At 35.3% G+C, this 23,587-nt stretch overlaps 1 protein-coding gene across 1 annotated transcript in view; it reads right to left on the minus strand.

Moving 5' to 3' along the window:
- The window catches only part of LOC106595197 (voltage-dependent T-type calcium channel subunit alpha-1H), a 172,719-nt gene that overhangs the window by 79,126 nt on the left and 70,006 nt on the right, over positions 1 to 23,587 (minus strand). Inside the window, exons 9-11 of the mRNA XM_082973147.1 lie at positions 23,376 to 23,587; positions 20,825 to 20,991; positions 14,598 to 15,134 (exon numbers count right to left, since the gene is read on the minus strand). The exon at positions 23,376 to 23,587 is cut by the window's right edge and continues 27 nt beyond it. Coding sequence (XP_082829273.1) covers positions 14,598 to 15,134; positions 20,825 to 20,991; positions 23,376 to 23,587 — 916 coding nt within the window. The remainder of the gene's footprint in view (positions 1 to 14,597; positions 15,135 to 20,824; positions 20,992 to 23,375) is intronic.

A 23,587-nucleotide genomic window follows, 5' to 3' on the forward strand; every position in this document is an offset into this window, starting at 1 on the left:
ATATATAGAGAGAGAGAGAGATGGCTCTTACTAGTTCTACTATAGAAGTACTTTATATATAGAGAGATGGATCTAACTAGTTCTACTATAGAAGTACTGTATATATATATATATATAGAGAGAGATATGGATCTAACTAGTTCTACTATAGAAGTACTGTATATATAGAGAGATGGATCTAACTAGTTCTACTATAGAAGTACTGTATATATAGAGATGGATCTTACTAGTTCTACTATAGAAGTACTGTATATATAGAGAGAGATGGATCTAACTAGTTCTACTATAGAAGTACTGTATATATATATAGAGATGGATCTAACTAGTTCTACTATAGTAGTACTGTATATATATAGAGAGATGGATCTAACTAGTTCTACTATAGAAGTACTGTATATATATGAGAGAGATGGATCTAACTAGTTCTACTATAGAAGTACTGTATATATATAAGAGATGGATCTTACTAGTTCTACTATAGAAGTACTGTATATATATATAGAGAGATGGATCTAACTAGTTCTACTATAGAAGTACTGTATATATAGAGATGGATCTTACTAGTTCTACTATAGAAGTACTGTATATATAGAGAGATGGATCTAACTAGTTCTACTATAGAAGTACTGTATATATAGAGAGAGATGGATTCTAACTAGTTCTACTATAGAAGTACTGTATATATATAGAGATGGTGCTTACTAGTTCTACTATAGAAGTACTGTATATATATAGAGAGAGATGGATCTTACTAGTTCTACTATAGAAGTACTGTATATATATATATATATATATAGAGAGATGGATCTAACTAGTTCTACTATAGAAGTACTGTATATATATGAGAGAGATGGATCTAACTAGTTCTACTATAGAAGTACTGTATATATATAGAGATGGATCTTACTAGTTCTACTATAGAAGTACTGTATATATATATATAGAGAGATGGATCTAACTAGTTCTACTATAGAAGTACTGTATATATGAGAGAGATGGATCTAACAAGTTCTACTATAGAAGTACTGTATATATATACAGAGAGAGATGGATCTAACTAGTTCTACTATAGAAGTACTGTATATATATGAGAGAGATGGATCTTACTAGTTCTACTATAGTAGTACTGTATATATATGAGAGATGGATCTAACTAGTTCTACTATAGAAGTACTGTATATATGAGAGAGAGATGGATCTAACTAGTTCTACTATAGAAGTACTGTATATATATATAAGAGAGAGATGGATCTAACTAGTTCTACTATAGAAGTACTGTATATATAGAGAGAGATGGATCTAACTAGTTCTACTATAGAAGTACTGTATATATATAGAGATGGATCTAACTAGTTCTACTATAGAAGTACTGTATATATAGAGAGATGGATCTAACTAGTTCTACTATAGAAGTACTGTATATATATATATAGAGATGGATCTAACTAGTTCTACTATAGAAGTACTGTATATATAGAGAGAGATGGATCTAACAAGTTCTACTATAGAAGTACTGTATATATATACAGAGAAGAGATGGATCTAACTAGTTCTACTATAGAAGTACTGTATATATATAGAGAGAGATGGATCTTACTAGTTCTACTATAGTAGTACTGTGTATATATATAGAGAGATGGATCTAACTAGTTCTACTATAGATGTACTGTATATATAAGAGAGAGATGGATCTAACTAGTTCTACTATAGAAGTACTGTATATATATATATAGAGAGATGGATCTAACTAGTTCTACTATAGAAGTACTGTATATATATGAGAGAGAGATGGATCTAACTAGTTCTACTATAGAAGTACTGTATATATATAGAGATGGATCTACTAGTTCTACTATAGAAGTACTGTATATATAAGAGAGGCTACTGTACTATATATATATATATATAGAGAGAGATGGATCTAACTAGTTCTACTATAGAAGTACTGTATATATATAGAGAGATGGACCTTACTAGTTCTACTATAGAAGTACTGTATATATATAGAGAGATGGACCTTACTAGTTCTACTATAGAAGTGCTGTATATATATAGAGAGATGGACCTTACTAGTTCTACTATAGAAGTACTGTATATATATAGAGAGATGGATCTAACTAGTTCTACTATAGAAGTACTGTATATATATATATAGAGATGGATCTTACTAGTTCTACTGTAGTAGTACTGTATATATAGAGAGAGAGATGGATCTAACTAGTTCTACTATAGAAGTACTGTATATATATAGAGATGGATCTAACTAGTTATACTATAGAAGTATTGTATATATATAGAGAGATGGTTCTAACTAGTTCTACTATAGAAGTACTGTATATATATAGAGAGATGGATCTAACTAGTTCTACTATAGAAGTACTGTATATATATATATGAGATGGATCTAACCAGTTCTACTATAGAAGTACTGTATATATATAGAGAGATGGTTCTTACTAGTTCTACTATAGAAGTACTGTATATATATATATATAAATATATATATATATATGAGATGGATCTAACTAGTTCTACTATAGAAGTACTGTATATATATGAGAGAGATGGATCTAACTAGTTCTACTATAGAAGTACTGTATATATATAGAGAGATGGATCTTACTAGTTCTACTATAGAAGTACTGTATATATATAGAGAGAGATGGATCTTACTAGTTCTACTATAGAAGTACTGTATATATATAGAGAGATGGATCTAACTAGTTCTACTATAGAAGTACTGTATATATGAGAGAGAGATGGATCTAACTAGTTCTACTATAGAAGTACTGTATATATATAGAGAGAGATGGATCTTACTAGTTCTACTATAGTAGTACTGTGTATATATATAGAGAGATGGATCTAACTAGTTCTACTATAGATGTACTGTATATATAGAGAGAGAGATGGATCTAACTAGTTCTACTATAGAAGTACTGTATATATATAGAGAGAGAGATGGATCTAACTAGTTCTACTATAGAAGTACTGTATATATATATATATATAGAGAGAGAGAGATGGATCTAACTAGTTCTACTATAGAAGTACTGTATATATATAGAGATGGATCTTACTAGTTCTACTATAGAAGTACTGTATATATAGAGAGATGGATCTAACTAGTTCTACTATAGAAGTACTGTATATATATATATATATATATAGAGATGGATCTAACTAGTTCTACTATAGATGTACTGTATATATATAGAGATGGTTCTTACTAGTTCTACTATAGAAGTACTGTATATATATAGAGATGGATCTAACTAGTTCTACTATAGAAGTACTGTATATATAGAGAGATGGATCAAACTAGTTCTACTATAGAAGTACTGTATATATAGAGAGAGATGGATCTAACAAGTTCTACTACAGAAGTACTGTATATATATAGAGAGATGGATCTAACAAGTTCTACTATAGAAGTACTGTATATATATATATATATATATAGAGAGAGAGATGGATCTAACTAGTTCTACTATAGAAGTACTGTATATATATAGAGAGATGGACCTTACTAGTTCTACTATAGAAGTACTGTATATATATAGAGAGATGGACCTTACTAGTTCTACTATAGAAGTGCTGTATATATATAGAGAGATGGACCTTACTAGTTCTACTATAGAAGTACTGTATATATATAGAGAGATGGATCTAACTAGTTCTACTATAGAAGTACTGTATATATATATATATATAGATGGATCTTACTAGTTCTACTGTAGTAGTACTATATATATAGAGAGAGAGATGGATCTAACTAGTTCTACTATAGAAGTACTGTATATATATAGAGATGGATCTAACTAGTTATACTATAGAAGTATTGTATATATATAGAGAGATGGTTCTAACTAGTTCTACTATAGAAGTACTGTATATATATAGAGAGATGGATCTAACTAGTTCTACTATAGAAGTACTGTATATATATATAGAAGAGATGGATCTAACCAGTTCTACTATAGAAGTACTGTATATATATAGAGAGATGGTTCTTACTAGTTCTACTATAGAAGTACTGTATATATATAGAGATGGATCTACTAGTTCTACTATAGAAGTACTGTATATATAGAGATGATCTAACTAGTATTACTATAGTAGTACTGTATATATATATATAGAGATGGATCTAACCAGTTCTACTATAGAAGTACTGTGTATATATGTAGAGAGATGGATCTAAGTAGTTCTACTATAGTAGTACTGTATATATAGAGAGAGATGGATCTTACTAGTTCTACTATAGAAGTACTGTATATATATAGAGAGAGATGGTTCTAACTAGTTCCACTATATTAGTACTGTATATATAGAGAGAGATGGATCTTACTAGTTCTACTATAGAAGTACTATATATATAGAGAGAGATGGCTCTAACTAGTTCTACTATAGAAGTACTGTATATATATATATATAAAATAGATGGATCTAACTAGTTCTACTATAGAAATACTGTATATATATAGAGAGAGAGATGGATCTAACTAGTTCTACTATAGAAGTACTGAATATATAGAGATGGATCTAACTAGTTCTACTATAGAAGTACTGTATATATATATATATATATATATAGAGAGATGGATCTAACTAGTTCTACTATAGAAGTACTGTATATATAGAGAGAGATGGATCTAACAAGTTCTACTATAGAAGTACTGTATATATATACAGAGAGAGAGATGGATCTAACTAGTTCTACTATAGAAGTACTGTATATATATAGAGAGAGATGGATCTTACTAGTTCTACTATAGTAGTACTGTGTATATATATAGAGAGATGGATCTAACTAGTTCTACTATAGATGTACTGTATATATATATATATATATATATATATATATATATAGATGGATCTAACTAGTTCTACTATAGAAGTACTGTATATATAGAGAGAGAGATGGATCTAACTAGTTCTACTATAGAAGTACTGTATATATATGAGAGAGATGGATCTAACTAGTTCTACTATAGAAGTACTGTATATATATATATATATATGAGAGAGAGATGGATCTAACTAGTTCTACTATAGAAGTACTGTATATATATAGAGATGGATCTTACTAGTTCTACTATAGAAGTACTGTATATATAGAGAGATGGATCTAACTAGTTCTACTATAGAAGTACTGTATATATATATATATATAGAGAGATGGATCTAACTAGTTCTACTATAGATGTACTGTATATATATAGAGATGGTTCTTACTAGTTCTACTATAGAAGTACTGTATATATATAGAGATGGATCTAACTAGTTCTACTATAGAAGTACTGTATATATAGAGAGATGGATCTAACTAGTTCTACTATAGAAGTACTGTATATATAGAGAGAGATGGATCTAACAAGTTCTACTATAGAAGTACTGTATATATAGAGAGAGATGGATCTAACAAGTTCTACTATAGAAGTACTGTATATATATATATATATATAGAGAGAGATGGATCTAACTAGTTCTACTATAGAAGTACTGTATATATATAGAGAGATGGACCTTACTAGTTCTACTATAGAAGTACTGTATATATATAGAGAGATGGACCTTACTAGTTCTACTATAGAAGTGCTGTATATATATAGAGAGATGGACCTTACTAGTTCTACTATAGAAGTACTGTATATATATAGAGAGATGGATCTAACTAGTTCTACTATAGAAGTACTGTATATATATATATAGAGATGGATCTTACTAGTTCTACTGTAGTAGTACTATATATATAGAGAGAGAGATGGATCTAACTAGTTCTACTATAGAAGTACTGTATATATATAGAGATGGATCTAACTAGTTATACTATAGAAGTATTGTATATATATAGAGAGATGGTTCTAACTAGTTCTACTATAGAAGTACTGTATATATATAGAGAGATGGATCTAACTAGTTCTACTATAGAAGTACTGTATATATATATATATATATAGAGATGGATCTAACCAGTTCTACTATAGAAGTACTGTATATATATAGAGAGATGGTTCTTACTAGTTCTACTATAGAAGTACTGTATATATATATATATATATATATATATATATAGAGAGAGCGAGAGAGAGAGAGAGAGAGAGAGAGAGATGGATCTAACTAGTTCTACTATAGAAGTACTGTATATATATAGAGAGATGGACCTTACTAGTTCTACTATAGAAGTACTGTATATATATAGAGATGGACCTTACTAGTTCTACTATAGAAGTGCTGTATATATATAGAGAGATGGACCTTACTAGTTCTACTATAGAAGTACTGTATATATATAGAGAGATGGATCTAACTAGTTCTACTATAGAAGTACTGTATATATATATATAGAGATGGATCTTACTAGTTCTACTGTAGTAGTACTATATATATAGAGAGAGAGATGGATCTAACTAGTTCTACTATAGAAGTACTGTATATATATAGAGATGGATCTAACTAGTTATACTATAGAAGTATTGTATATATATAGAGAGATGGTTCTAACTAGTTCTACTATAGAAGTACTGTATATATATAGAGAGATGGATCTAACTAGTTCTACTATAGAAGTACTGTATATATATATATATAGAGATGGATCTAACCAGTTCTACTATAGAAGTACTGTATATATATAGAGAGATGGTTCTTACTAGTTCTACTATAGAAGTACTGTATATATATATATATAGAGAGAGATGGATCTAACTAGTTCTACTATAGAAGTACTGTATATATATAGAGAGATGGACCTTACTAGTTCTACTATAGAAGTACTGTATATATATAGAGATGGACCTTACTAGTTCTACTATAGAAGTGCTGTATATATATAGAGAGATGGACCTTACTAGTTCTACTATAGAAGTACTGTATATATATAGAGAGATGGATCTAACTAGTTCTACTATAGAAGTACTGTATATATATATATATATATATATATATATATATATATATATATATATATATATATATATATATATATAGAGAGAGAGAGAGAGAGATGGATCTAACTAGTTCTACTATAGTAGTACTGTATATATATATATAGAGATGGATCTAACCAGTTCTACTATAGAAGTACTGTGTATATATGTAGAGAGATGGATCTAAGTAGTTCTACTATAGTAGTACTGTATATATAGAGAGAGATGGATCTTACTAGTTCTACTATAGAAGTACTGTGTATATATATAGAGAGAGATGGTTCTAACTAGTTCCACTATATTAGTACTGTATATATAGAGAGAGATGGATCTTACTAGTTCTACTATAGAAGTACTATATATATAGAGAGAGATGGCTCTAACTAGTTCTACTATAGAAGTACTGTATATATATATATATATATATATATATATATATAGATGGATCTAACTAGTTCTACTATAGAAATACTATATATATATAGAGAGAGAGATGGATCTAACTAGTTCTACTATAGAAGTACTGAATATATAGAGATGGATCTAACTAGTTCTACTGTAGAAGTACTGTATATATATATATATATATAGAGAGATGGATCTAACTAGTTCTACTATAGAAGTACTGTATATATAGAGAGAGATGGATCTAACAAGTTCTACTATAGAAGTACTGTATATATATACAGAGAGAGAGATGGATCTAACTAGTTCTACTATAGAAGTACTGTATATATATAGAGAGAGATGGATCTTACTAGTTCTACTATAGTAGTACTGTGTATATATATAGAGAGATGGATCTAACTAGTTCTACTATAGATGTACTGTATATATATATATATATATATATATATATATATATATAGATGGATCTAACTAGTTCTACTATAGAAGTACTGTATATATAGAGAGAGAGATGGATCTAACTAGTTCTACTATAGAAGTACTGTATATATATAGAGAGAGAGATGGATCTAACTAGTTCTACTATAGAAGTACTGTATATATATATATATGAGAGAGAGAGAGAGATGGATCTAACTAGTTCTACTATAGAAGTACTGTATATATATAGAGATGGATCTTACTAGTTCTACTATAGAAGTACTGTATATATAGAGAGATGGATCTAACTAGTTCTACTATAGAAGTACTGTATATATATATATATATAGAGATGGATCTAACTAGTTCTACTATAGATGTACTGTATATATATAGAGATGGTTCTTACTAGTTCTACTATAGAAGTACTGTATATATATAGAGATGGATCTAACTAGTTCTACTATAGAAGTACTGTATATATAGAGAGATGGATCAAACTAGTTCTACTATAGAAGTACTGTATATATAGAGAGAGATGGATCTAACAAGTTCTACTACAGAAGTACTGTATATATAGAGAGAGATGGATCTAACAAGTTCTACTATAGAAGTACTGTATATATATATATATATAGAGAGAGAGAAATGGATCTAACTAGTTCTACTATAGAAGTACTGTATATATATAGAGAGATGGACCTTACTAGTTCTACTATAGAAGTACTGTATATATATAGAGAGATGGACCTTACTAGTTCTACTATAGAAGTGCTGTATATATATAGAGAGATGGACCTTACTAGTTCTACTATAGAAGTACTGTATATATATAGAGAGATGGATCTAACTAGTTCTACTATAGAAGTACTGTATATATATATATAGAGATGGATCTTACTAGTTCTACTGTAGTAGTACTATATATATAGAGAGAGAGATGGATCTAACTAGTTCTACTATAGAAGTACTGTATATATATAGAGATGGATCTAACTAGTTATACTATAGAAGTATTGTATATATATAGAGAGATGGTTCTAAATAGTTCTACTATAGAAGTACTGTATATATATAGAGAGATGGATCTTACTAGTTCTACTATAGAAGTACTGTATATATATATAGAGAGAGAGATGGATCTAACTAGTTCTACTATAGAAGTACTGTATATATATATATATATATAGAGAGAGAGAGATGGATCTAACTAGTTCTACTATAGAAGTACTGTATATATATAGAGATGGATCTTACTAGTTCTACTATAGAAGTACTGTATATATAGAAAGATGGATCTAACTAGTTCTACTATAGAAGTACTGTATATATATATATATAGAGATGGATCTAACTAGTTCTACTATAGATGTACTGTATATATATAGAGATGGTTCTTACTAGTTCTACTATAGAAGGACTGTATATATATAGAGATGGATCTAACTAGTTCTACTAGAGAAGTACTGTATATATAGAGAGATGGATCAAACTAGTTCTACTATAGAAGTACTGTATATATAGAGAGAGATGGATCTAACAAGTTCTACTACAGAAGTACTGTATATATAGAGAGAGATGGATCTAACAAGTTCTACTATAGAAGTACTGTATATATATATATATATAGAGAGAGAGAAATGGATCTAACTAGTTCTACTATAGAAGTACTGTATATATATAGAGAGATGGACCTTACTAGTTCTACTATAGAAGTACTGTATATATATAGAGAGATGGACCTTACTAGTTCTACTATAGAAGTGCTGTATATATATAGAGAGATGGACCTTACTAGTTCTACTATAGAAGTACTGTATATATATAGAGAGATGGATCTAACTAGTTCTACTATAGAAGTACTGTATATATATATATAGAGATGGATCTTACTAGTTCTACTGTAGTAGTACTATATATATAGAGAGAGAGATGGATCTAACTAGTTCTACTATAGAAGTACTGTATATATATAGAGATGGATCTAACTAGTTATACTATAGAAGTATTGTATATATATAGAGAGATGGTTCTAACTAGTTCTACTATAGAAGTACTGTATATATATAGAGAGATGGATCTAACTAGTTCTACTATAGAAGTACTGTATATATATATAGAGATGGATCTAACCAGTTCTACTATAGAAGTACTGTATATATATAGAGAGATGGTTCTTACTAGTTCTACTATAGAAGTACTGTATATATATATATATAGAGATAGAGATGGTTCTAACATATATATAGTACTGTATATATAGAGAGATGGATCTAACTAGTTCTACTATAGAAGTACTGTATATATATAGAGATGGACCTTACTAGTTCTACTATAGAAGTGCTGTATATATATAGAGAGATGGACCTTACTAGTTCTACTATAGAAGTACTGTATATATATAGAGAGATGGATCTAACTAGTTCTACTATAGAAGTACTGTATATATATATATAGAGATGGATCTTACTAGTTCTACTGTAGTAGTACTGTATATATAGAGAGAGAGATGGATCTAACTAGTTCTACTATAGAAGTACTGTATATATATAGAGATGGATCTAACTAGTTCTACTATAGAAGTATTGTATATATATAGAGAGATGGTTCTAACTAGTTCTACTATAGAAGTACTGTATATATATAGAGAGATGGATCTAACTAGTTCTACTATAGAAGTACTGTATATATATATATATAGAGATGGATCTAACCAGTTCTACTATAGAAGTACTGTATATATATAGAGAGATGGTTCTTACTAGTTCTACTATAGAAGTACTGTATATATATATATAGAGAGAGAGATGGATCTAACTAGTTCTACTATAGAAGTACTGTATATATATAGAGAGATGGATCTTACTAGTTCTACTATAGAAGTACTGTATATATATAGAGATGGACCTTACTAGTTCTACTATAGAAGTGCTGTATATATATAGAGAGATGGACCTTATTAGTTCTACTATAGAAGTACTGTATATATATAGAGAGATGGATCTAACTAGTTCTACTATAGAAGTACTGTATATATATATATATATATATATATATATATATATATATATATATATATATATATATATATATATATAGAGAGAGAGAGAGAGAGATGGATCTAACTAGTTCTACTATAGTAGTACTGTATATATATATATAGAGATGGATCTAACCAGTTCTACTATAGAAGTACTGTGTATATATGTAGAGAGATGGATCTAAGTAGTTCTACTATAGTAGTACTGTATATATAGAGAGAGATGGATCTTACTAGTTCTACTATAGAAGTACTGTGTATATATATAGAGAGAGATGGTTCTAACTAGTTCCACTATATTAGTACTGTATATATAGAGAGAGATGGATCTTACTAGTTCTACTATAGAAGTACTATATATATAGAGAGAGATGGCTCTAACTAGTTCTACTATAGAAGTACTGTATATATATATATATATATATATATAGATGGATCTAACTAGTTCTACTATAGAAGTACTAGATATATATGAGAGAGAGATGGATCTAACTAGTTCTACTATAGAAGTACTGTAATATATAGAGATGGTTCTAACTAGTTCTACTGTAGAAGTACTGTATATATATATATATATATATATAGAGAGATGGATCTAACTAGTTCTACTATAGAAGTACTGTATATATAGAGAGAGATGGATCTAACAAGTTCTACTATAGAAGTACTGTATATATATACAGAGAGAGAGATGGATCTAACTAGTTCTACTATAGAAGTACTGTATATATATAGAGAGAGATGGATCTTACTAGTTCTACTATAGTAGTACTGTGTATATATATAGAGAGATGGATCTAACTAGTTCTACTATAGATGTACTGTATATATATATATATATATATATATATATATATATATATAGATGGATCTAACTAGTTCTACTATAGAAGTACTGTATATATAGAGAGAGAGATGGATCTAACTAGTTCTACTATAGAAGTACTGTATATATATAGAGAGAGAGATGGATCTAACTAGCTCTACTATAGAAGTACTGTATATATATATATATATAGAGAGAGAGAGATGGATCTAACTAGTTCTACTATAGAAGTACTGTATATATATAGAGATGGATCTTACTAGTTCTACTATAGAAGTACTGTATATATAGAGAGATGGATCTAACTAGTTCTACTATAGAAGTACTGTATATATATATATATATATAGAGATGGATCTAACTAGTTCTACTATAGATGTACTGTATATATATAGAGATGGTTCTTACTAGTTCTACTATAGAAGTACTGTATATATATAGAGATGGATCTAACTAGTTCTACTATAGAAGTACTGTATATATAGAGAGATGGATCAAACTAGTTCTACTATAGAAGTACTGTATATATAGAGAGAGATGGATCTAACAAGTTCTACTACAGAAGTACTGTATATATAGAGAGAGATGGATCTAACAAGTTCTACTATAGAAGTACTGTATATATATATATATATATAGAGAGAGAGATGGATCTAACTAGTTCTACTATAGAAGTACTGTATATATATAGAGAGATGGACCTTACTAGTTCTACTATAGAAGTACTGTATATATATAGAGAGATGGACCTTACTAGTTCTACTATAGAAGTGCTGTATATATATAGAGAGATGGACCTTACTAGTTCTACTATAGAAGTACTGTATATATATAGAGAGATGGATCTAACTAGTTCTACTATAGAAGTACTGTATATATATATATAGAGATGGATCTTACTAGTTCTACTGTAGTAGTACTATATATATATATATAGAGAGAGAGATGGATCTAACTAGTTCTACTATAGAAGTACTGTATATATATAGAGATGGATCTAACTAGTTATACTATAGAAGTATTGTATATATATAGAGAGATGGTTCTAACTAGTTCTACTATAGAAGTACTGTATATATATAGAGAGATGGATCTAACTAGTTCTACTATAGAAGTACTGTATATATATATAGAGATGGATCTAACCAGTTCTACTATAGAAGTACTGTATATATATAGAGAGATGGTTCTTACTAGTTCTACTATAGAAGTACTGTATTATATATATATATATATATATATTATATATATATATATATATATAGATATAGAGAGAGAGAGAGAGAGAGAGAGAGAGAGATGGATCTAACTAGTTCTACTATAGTAGTACTGTATATATATATATATAGAGAGATGGATCTAACAAGTTCTACTACAGAAGTACTGTATATATATAGAGAGATGGATCTAACAAGTTCTACTATAGAAGTACTGTATATATATATATAGAGAGAGAGATGGATCTAACTAGTTCTACTATAGAAGTACTGAATATATATAGAGAGATGGATCTAACTAGTTCTACTATAGAAGTACTGTATATATATATATATATATATATATATATATATAGAGAGAGAGAGAGATGGATCTAACTAGTTCTACTATAGTAGTACTGTATATATATATATAGAGATGGATCTAACCAGTTCTACTATAGAAGTACTGTGTATATATGTAGAGAGATGGATCTAAGTAGTTCTACTATAGTAGTACTGTATATATAGAGAGAGATGGATCTTACTAGTTCTACTATAGAAGTACTGTATATATATATAGAGAGATGGTTCTAACTAGTTCCACTATATTAGTACTGTATATATAGAGAGAGATGGATCTTACTAGTTCTACTATAGAAGTACTATATATATAGAGAGAGATGGTTCTAACCAGTTCTACTATAGTAGTACTGTATATAGAGAGAGATGGTTCTTACTAGTTCTACTATAGTAGTACTGTATATATATAGAGATGGTTCTAACTAGTTCTACTATAGTAGTACTGTATATATAGAGAGATGGATCTAACTAGTTCTACTATAGTAGTACTGTATATATAGAGAGATGGTTCTAACTAGTTCTACTATAGTAGTACTGTATATATAGAGAGATGGTTCTAACTAGTTCTACTATAGTAGTATTGTATATAGAGAGAGATGGTTCTAACTAGTTCTACTATAGTAGTACTGTATATATAGAGAGATGGTTCTAACTAGTTCTACTATAGAAGTACTGTATATATAGAGAGATGGATCTAACTAGTTCTACTATAGTAGTATTGTATATAGAGAGAGATGGATCTAACTAGTTCTACTATAGAAGTACTGTATATATAGAGAGATGGATCTAACTAGTTCTACTATAGTAGTACTGTATATATATATATAGAGAGAGAGATGGTTCTAACCAGTTCTACTATAGTAGTACTGTATATATAGAGAGATGGTTCTAACTAGTTCTACTATAGTAGTACTGTATATATAGAGAGATGGATCTAACTAGTTCTACTATAGTAGTACTGTATATATAGAGAGATGGTTCTAACTAGTTCTACTATAGTAGTACTGTATATATAGAGAGAGATGGATCTAACTAGTTCTACTGTAGTAGTATTGTATATATAGAGAGATGGATCTAACTAGTTCTACTATAGTAGTATTGTATATATAGAGAGAGATGGATCTAACTAGTTCTACTATAGTAGTATTGTATATATAGAGAGATGGATCTAACTAGTTCTACTATAGTAGTATTGTATATATAGAGATGGATCTAACTAGTTCTACTATAGTAGTACTGTATATATAGAGAGAGATGGTTCTAAGCAGTTCTACTATAGAAGTACTGTATATATAGAGAGAGATGGATCTAACCAGTTCTACTATAGTAGTACTGTATATATAGAGAGAGATGGATCTAACCAGTTCTACTATAGTAGTACTGTATATATATATAGGAGAGATGGTTCTTACTGTGCTGTCCCATGAGTTGGTGTAGCTTGCTGAGGGGGTCCGGGCTGATTTCTGAGAGAGGCGAGGGCTGTGTGGGGAGGAGGCTGTGGGGGTGTGTAGGGAGGGGGTTGGGGGCTTGTGTGGAGAGGGTGCTGTGGGGGTGTGTGGGGAGTGTGCTGTGGGGGTGTGTGGGGAGGGGGCTGTGGGGGTTGTGGGGGTGTGTAGGGAGGGGGATGTGGGGGTGTGTAGGGAGGGGCTTGGGGGCTTGTGTGGAGAGGGTGCTGTGGGGGTGTGTGGGGAGAGGGCTGTGGGGGTGTGTGGGGAGGGGGTTGTGGGGGTTTGTGGGGAGGGAGTTGTGGGGGTTGTGGGGGTTTGTGGGGAGGGTCTTGTGGGGGTGTGTGGGGGTGGAGCGGGGGTAGCTGCAGACGAAGGAGGGCAGGATGGTGGGGTAGTTCATCCCTCCGTTCAGACGACCCTGGAGAGACGACCCCAGCCCAGGGGTCACAGAGGGGTCACGACCCGGGACAGGAAGTGACCTCATCTCCAGCTCCTCCCCACCTGGAGGAGTCATTACGTTGATATAATTAATGAATGTCAGTCAAACATCTTTCATGGCAGTTAAAGATCTATTAAAATCAAAATTAACATTATTTTCAGGTAAATAGAACGATCCCTTAGTTTCAGGTACAATGACTCATAAATAGTCTGATCCCTTATTTTCAGGTAAAATGACTCATAAATACTATTCCACATCACCGTAGTATAATCCACAGCCCTATTCCACATCACTGTAGTATAATCCACGGCCCTATTCCAAATCACCGTAGTATAATCCACATCCCTATTCCACATCACCGTAGTATAATCCACAGCCCTATTCCACATCACCGTAGTATAATCCACAGCCCTATTCCACATCACCGTAGTATAATCCACAGCCCTATTCCACATCACCGTAGTATAATCCACAGCCCTATTCCACATCACCGTAGTATAATCCACATCCCTATTCCACATCACCGTAGTATAATCCACATCCCTATTCCACATCACCGTAGTATAATCCACAGCTCTATTCCACATCACTGTAGTATAATCCACAGCCCTATTCCACATCACCGTAGTATAATCCACAGCCCTATTCCACACCACCGTAGTATAATCCACAGCCCTATTCCACATCACCATAGTATAATCCACAACCCTATTCCACATCACCGTAGTATAATCCACAGCCCTATTCCACACCACCGTAGTATAATCCACAGCCCTATTCCACATCACCGTAGTATAATCCACAGCCCTATTCCACATCACCGTAGTATAATCCACAGCCCTATTCCACATCACCGTAGTATAATCCACAGCCCTATTCCACATCACCGTAGTATAATCCACAGCCCTATTCCACATCACCGTAGTATAATCCACAGCCCTATTCCACATCACCGTAGTATAATCCACATCCCTATTCCACACCACCGTAGTATAATCCACATCCCTATTCCACACCACCGTAGTATAATCCACAGCCCTATTCCACATCACTGTAGTATAATCCACATCCCTATTCCACACCACCGTAGTATAATCCACAGCCCTATTCCACATCACCGTAGTATAATCCCTTAGTGAATAACCACAGCCCTATTCCACATCACCGTAGTATAATCCACAGCCCTATTCCACATCACCGTAGTATAATCCACAGCCCTATTCCACACCACCGTAGTATAATCCACATCCCTATTCCACATCACCGTAGTATAATCCACATCCCTATTCCACACCACCGTAGTATAATCCACAGCCCTATTCCACATCACCGTAGTATAATCCACAGCCCTATTCCACATCACCGTAGTATAATCCACAGCCCTATTCCATATCACCGTAGTATAATCCACAGCCCTATTCCACACCACTGTAGCATAATCCCTTAGTGAATAACCACAGCCCTATTCCAAATCACCGTAGTATAATCCACAGCCCTATTCCACATCACCGTAGTATAATCCACAGCCCTATTCCACATCACCGTAGTATAATCCACATCCCTATTCCACACCACCGTAGTATAATCCACATCCCTATTCCACATCACCGTAGTATAATCCACAGCCCTATTCCACATCACCATAGTATAATCCACAGCCCTATTCCACATCACCGTAGTATAATCCCTTAGTGAATATCCACGGCCCTATTCCACATCACCGTAGTATAATCCACAGCCCTATTCCACATCCCCGTAGTATAATCCACATTCCTATTCCACATCACAGTAGTATAATCCCTTAGTGAAGATCCACGGCCCTATTCCACATCACCGTAGTTTAATCCACATCCCTATTCCACATCACCGTAGTATAATCCACATCCCTATTCCACATCACCGTAGTATAATCCACAGCCCTATTCCACATCACCGTAGTATAATCCACAGCCCTATTCCACACCACCGTAGTATAATCCACAGCCCTATTCCACATCCCCGTAGTATAATCCACAGCCCTATTCCACATCACCGTAGTATAATCCCTTAGTGAATATCCACGGCCCTATTCCACATCACCGTAGTATAATCCACAGCCCTATTCCACATCCCCGTAGTATAATCCACATTCCTATTCCACATCACAGTAGTATAATCCCTTAGTGAAGATCCACGGCCCTATTCCACATCACCGTAGTTTAATCCACATCCCTATTCCACATCACCGTAGTATAATCCACATCCCTATTCCACATCACCGTAGTATAATCCACAGCCCTATTCCACATCACCGTAGTATAATCCACATCCCTATTCCACACCACCGTAGTATAATCCACAGCCCTATTCCACACCACCGTAGTATAATCCACAGCCCTATTCCACATCCCCGTAGTATAATCCACAGCCCTATTCCACATCCCCGTAGTATAATCCACAGCCCTATTCCACATCCCCGTAGTATAATCCACAGCCCTATTCCACATCACCGTAGTATAATCCACAGCCCTATTCCACATCCCCGTAGTATAATCCACAGCCCTATTCCACATCCCCGTAGTATAATCCACAGCCCTATTCCACATCCCCGTAGTATAATCCACAGCCCTATTCCACATCCCCGTAGTATAATCCACAGCCCTATTCCACATCCCCGTAGTATAATCCACAGCCCTATTCCACATCCCCGTAGTATAATCCACAGCCCTATTCCACATCCCCGTAGTATAATCCACAGCCCTATTCCACATCCCCGTAGTATAATCCACAGCCCTATTCCACATCCCCGTAGTATAATCCACAGCCCTATTCCACATCCCCGTAGTATAATCCACAGCCCTATTCCACACCACCGTAGTATAATCCACAGCCCTATTCCACATCCCCGTAGTATAATCCACAGCCCTATTCCACATCACCGTAGTATAATCCACAGCCCTATTCCACACCACCGTAGTATAATCCACAGCCCTATTCCACATCCCCGTAGTATAATCCCTTAGTGAATAACCACAGCCCTATTCCACATCCCCGTAGTATAATCCACAGCCCTATTCCACATCACCGTAGTATAATCCACAGCCCTATTCCACACCACCGTAGTATAATCCACATCCCTATTCCACATCACCGTAGTATAATCCACATCCCTATTCCACACCACCGTAGTATAATCCACAGCCCTATTCCACATCACCGTAGTATAATCCACAGCCCTATTCCACACCACCGTAGTATAATCCACAGCCCTATTCCATATCACCGTAGTATAATCCACAGCCCTATTCCACACCACTGTAGCATAATCCCTTAGTGATAACCACAGCCCTATTCCAAATCACCGTAGTATAATCCACAGCCCTATTCCACATCACCGTAGTATAATCCACAGCCCTATTCCACATCCCCGTAGTATAATCCACAGCCCTATTCCACATCCCCGTAGTATAATCCACAGCCCTATTCCACATCCCCGTAGTATAATCCACAGCCCTATTCCACATCACCGTAGTATAATCCACAGCCCTATTCCACATCACCGTAGTATAATCCCTTAGTGAATATCCACGGCCCTATTCCACATCACCGTAGTATAATCCACAGCCCTATTCCACATCCCCGTAGTATAATCCACATTCCTATTCCACATCACAGTAGTATAATCCCTTAGTGAAGATCCACGGCCCTATTCCACATCACCGTAGTTTAATCCACATCCCTATTCCACATCACCGTAGTATAATCCACATCCCTATTCCACATCACCGTAGTATAATCCACAGCCCTATTCCACATCACCGTAGTATAATCCACAGCCCTATTCCACACCACCGTAGTATAATCCACAGCCCTATTCCACATCCCCGTAGTATAATCCACAGCCCTATTCCACATCACCGTAGTATAATCCCTTAGTGAATATCCACGGCCCTATTCCACATCACCGTAGTATAATCCACAGCCCTATTCCACATCCCCGTAGTATAATCCACATTCCTATTCCACATCACAGTAGTATAATCCCTTAGTGAAGATCCACGGCCCTATTCCACATCACCGTAGTTTAATCCACATCCCTATTCCACATCACCGTAGTATAATCCACAGCCCTATTCCACATCACCGTAGTATAATCCACAGCCCTATTCCACATCCCCGTAGTATAATCCACAGCCCTATTCCACATCCCCGTAGTATAATCCACAGCCCTATTCCACACCACCGTAGTATAATCCACAGCCCTATTCCACATCCCCGTAGTATAATCCACAGCCCTATTCCACATCCCCGTAGTATAATCCACAGCCCTATTCCACATCCCCGTAGTATAATCCACAGCCCTATTCCACATCCCCGTAGTATAATCCACAGCCCTATTCCACATCCCCGTAGTATAATCCACAGCCCTATTCCACATCCCCGTAGTATAATCCACAGCCCTATTCCACATCCCCGTAGTATAATCCACAGCCCTATTCCACATCCCCGTAGTATAATCCACAGCCCTATTCCACATCCCCGTAGTATAATCCACAGCCCTATTCCACATCCCCGTAGTATAATCCACAGCCCTATTCCACATCCCCGTAGTATAATCCACAGCCCTATTCCACATCCCCGTAGTATAATCCACAGCCCTATTCCACATCCCCGTAGTATAATCCACAGCCCTATTCCACATCCCCGTAGTATAATCCACAGCCCTATTCCACATCCCCGTAGTATAATCCACAGCCCTATTCCACATCCCCGTAGTATAATCCACAGCCCTATTCCACATCCCCGTAGTATAATCCACAGCCCTATTCCACATCCCCGTAGTATAATCCACAGCCCTATTCCACATCCCCGTAGTATAATCCACAGCCCTATTCCACATCCCCGTAGTATAATCCACAGCCCTATTCCACATCCCCGTAGTATAATCCACAGCCCTATTCCACATCCCCGTAGTATAATCCACAGCCCTATTCCACATCCCCGTAGTATAATCCACAGCCCTATTCCACATCCCCGTAGTATAATCCACAGCCCTATTCCACATCCCCGTAGTATAATCCACAGCCCTATTCCACATCCCCGTAGTATAATCCACAGCCCTATTCCACATCCCCGTAGTATAATCCACAGCCCTATTCCACATCCACCGTAGTATAATCCACAGCCCTATTCCACATCCCCGTAGTATAATCCACAGCCCTATTCCACATCCCCGTAGTATAATCCACAGCCCTATTCCACATCCCCGTAGTATAATCCACAGCCCTATTCCACATCCCCGTAGTATAATCCACAGCCCTATTCCACATCCCCGTAGTATAATCCACAGCCCTATTCCACATCACCGTAGTATAATCCACAGCCCTATTCCACATCCCCGTAGTATAATCCACAGCCCTATTCCACATCCCCGTAGTATAATCCACAGCCCTATTCCACATCCCCGTAGTATAATCCACAGCCCTATTCCACATCCCCGTAGTATAATCCACAGCCCTATTCCACATCCCCGTAGTATAATCCACAGCCCTATTCCACATCCCCGTAGTATAATCCACAGCCCTATTCCACATCCCCGTAGTATAATCCACAGCCCTATTCCACATCCCCGTAGTATAATCCCTTAGTGGAGATCCACGGCCCTGCAACACAAACCATCATCATCATTTGACGCAATGCCACCATCTTTCCTTTGTAAAAATCAGCCTTTGGAAAAAGGTAGGGCTTTTTGTTTACTAACTAGTCTACGAACCTGTTGCTACGGGCGTGTGTCCTCCGTTGCTATGCCGACAGTGGTGACGCTGGTGATGCTGCAGAAGGTTGTGTACGGGGCGGAGCCAGGGGACGTTTCCGGACGCTCTGCGAGCGATCCCCGGACCGCTTCCTCCTCCGTCAGGGTTTACCTTCTTACGACGTTTACTGCCGCACAAACACACACACACACACACACACACACACACACACACACACACACACACACACACACACACACACACACACACACACACACACACACACACACACATATAACAAGTAAATACAACGACTAGAACAAAGCAGAACAAATATAACTTTATTCACTTTTACAACGAGTTAGTTATAACAGGAAGTTGAACTTCACTACAGCGAGTTAGTTATAACAGGAAGTTGAATTTCACTATAACAAGTCAGTTATAACAGGAAGTTGAACGTCACTACAACGAGTCAGTTATAACAGGAAGTTGAACTTCACTACAACGAGGACAGTTATAACAGGAAGTTGAACTTCACTACAACGAGTCAGCTATAACAGGAAGTTGAACTTCACTACAACGAGTCAGCTATAACAGGAAGTTGAACTTCACTACAACGAGTTAGTTATAACAGGAAGTTGAACTTCACTACAACGAGTTAGTTATAACAGGAAGTTGAACTTCACTACAACGAGTTAGTTATAACAGGAAGTTGAACTTATCCTGGGCTTTATTCACTACAACAAGTAAACTATAACAGGAAGTTGAACGTAATTCTGGGCTTTATTCACTTTTACAACGAGTCAGCTATAACAGGAAGTTGAATTTCGCTACAACAAGTCAGCTGTAACAGGAAGTTGAACTTATCCTGGGCTTTATTCACTACAACGAGTCAGCTGTAACAGGAAGTTATACATTGTCTTCGGAAAGTATTCAGACCACTTGACTTGTTCCACATTTTGTTACGTTACAGCCTTTTTCTAATGTTGATAAAATAGTTTCCCCCCCTAATACCTCCAAAATTACAAACAAAAAATAATTTTTCATACATTTTTGCTAATTTATAAAAAAATAAAAACATTTGCATAAGTATTCAGACCCTTTACTCAGTACTTTGTTGAAGCACCTTGAGCAGCGATTACAGCATCGAGTCTTCTTGAGTATGACGCTACAAGCTTGGCACAACTGTATTTGGGGAGTTTCTCCCATTCTTCTCTGCAGATCCTCTCAAGCTCTGTCAGGTTAGATGGGGAGTGTTGCTGCGCAGCTATTTTCGGGTCTCTCCAGAGATGTTAGATCAGGTTCAAGTCCGGGCCACTCAAGGACATTCAGAAACTTGTTCCAAAGCCACTCTTGTGTTTTCTTGGCTAAGTGCTTTGGGTTGTTGTCCTGTTGGAAGCGGTTTTCATCAAGCATCTCTCTGTACTTTGCTTCGTTAATTTTTGCCTCGATCTTGACTAGTCTCCCTGCCGCTGAAAAACATCCCCACAGCATGATGCTGTCACCACCATGCTTCACTGTAGGGATGGTGCCAGGTTTCCTCCAGACATGACGCTTGGATTCAGGCCAAAGAGTTCAATCTTGGTTTCATCAGACTAGAGAGTCTTGTTTCTCATGGTCAGAGTCCTTTAGGTGCCTTTTGGCAAACTCCAAGTGGGCTGTCATGTGCCTTTCACTGAGGAGTGGCTTCCGTCTGGCCACTCATAAAGGCCTGATTGGTGGAGTGCTGCAGAGATAGTTGTCCTTCTGGAAGGTTCTCCTATCTCCACAGAGGAACTCTGGAGCTCTGTCAGAGTGACCATCGGGTTCTTGTTCACCTCCCTGACCAAGGCCCTTCTCCCCTGATTGCTCAGTTTGGCCGGGCGGCCAGCTCTAGGAAGAGTCTTGGTGGTTCCAAACTTCTTCCATTTAAGAATGATGGAGGCCACTGTGTTCTTGGGGACCTTCAATGCTGCAGAAATGTTTTGGTTCCCTTCCCCAGATCTGTGCCTCGACATAATCCTGTCTCAGAGCTCTACGGACAATTCCTTCGACCTCACGGCTTGGTTTTTGCTCTGACATGCACTGTCAACTGTGGGACCTTATATAGACAGGTGTGTACCTTTCCAAATCATGTCCAATCAATAGAATTTACCACAGGTAGAGTCCAATCAAGTTGTAGAAACATCTCAAGGATGATCAATGGAAACAGGAAGCACCTGAGCTCCATTTCAAGTCTCACAGCAAAGGGTCTGAATACTTATGCAAACAAGGTATTTATGTTTTTTATCTTTAATAAATGTGCGAAAATGTACCCTGTTTTCGCTTCGTCATTATAGGGTATTGTGTGTAGATTGCTGACAGATAAAAAAAAATAAAAATTATAATTATAATAAGGCTGTGACGTAACAAAACGTGGAAAAATTCAAGGGGTTTAAATACTTTCCGAAGGCATTGTATATAATAGGTAGTTGTGTAATACAGATTTTATATATATATATATATATATTTTAAACTAAAAAGACTTTAAAAAATAAATAAGTTTAAAAAATAATAATAATAATAATGAATTTGTGGTTGTTGTGGACCTACCTGTGCCAGGTAGTGTACAGACGTTGTACTCGTCGGGTCAGTTTGCGGTAGAGGTGCGAAACATATCTCAGCATCTCCTCATAGCAGGATCCCGGTTCTCTGTAGCTGGCCAGAGTGCTGTCGTTGGACATGTAACGAGCTCGCTGCTCACGCATCAACGCGTTCTCGCGCTGCTTCGTCTCCGCAAACTGGGTCGCTATGACTACCAGGCA

The sequence above is a fragment of the Salmo salar genome, chromosome 03 (assembly GCF_965601325.2).
Source record: "Salmo salar chromosome 03, fSalSal1, whole genome shotgun sequence".
NCBI lineage: Eukaryota > Metazoa > Chordata > Actinopteri > Salmoniformes > Salmonidae > Salmo > Salmo salar.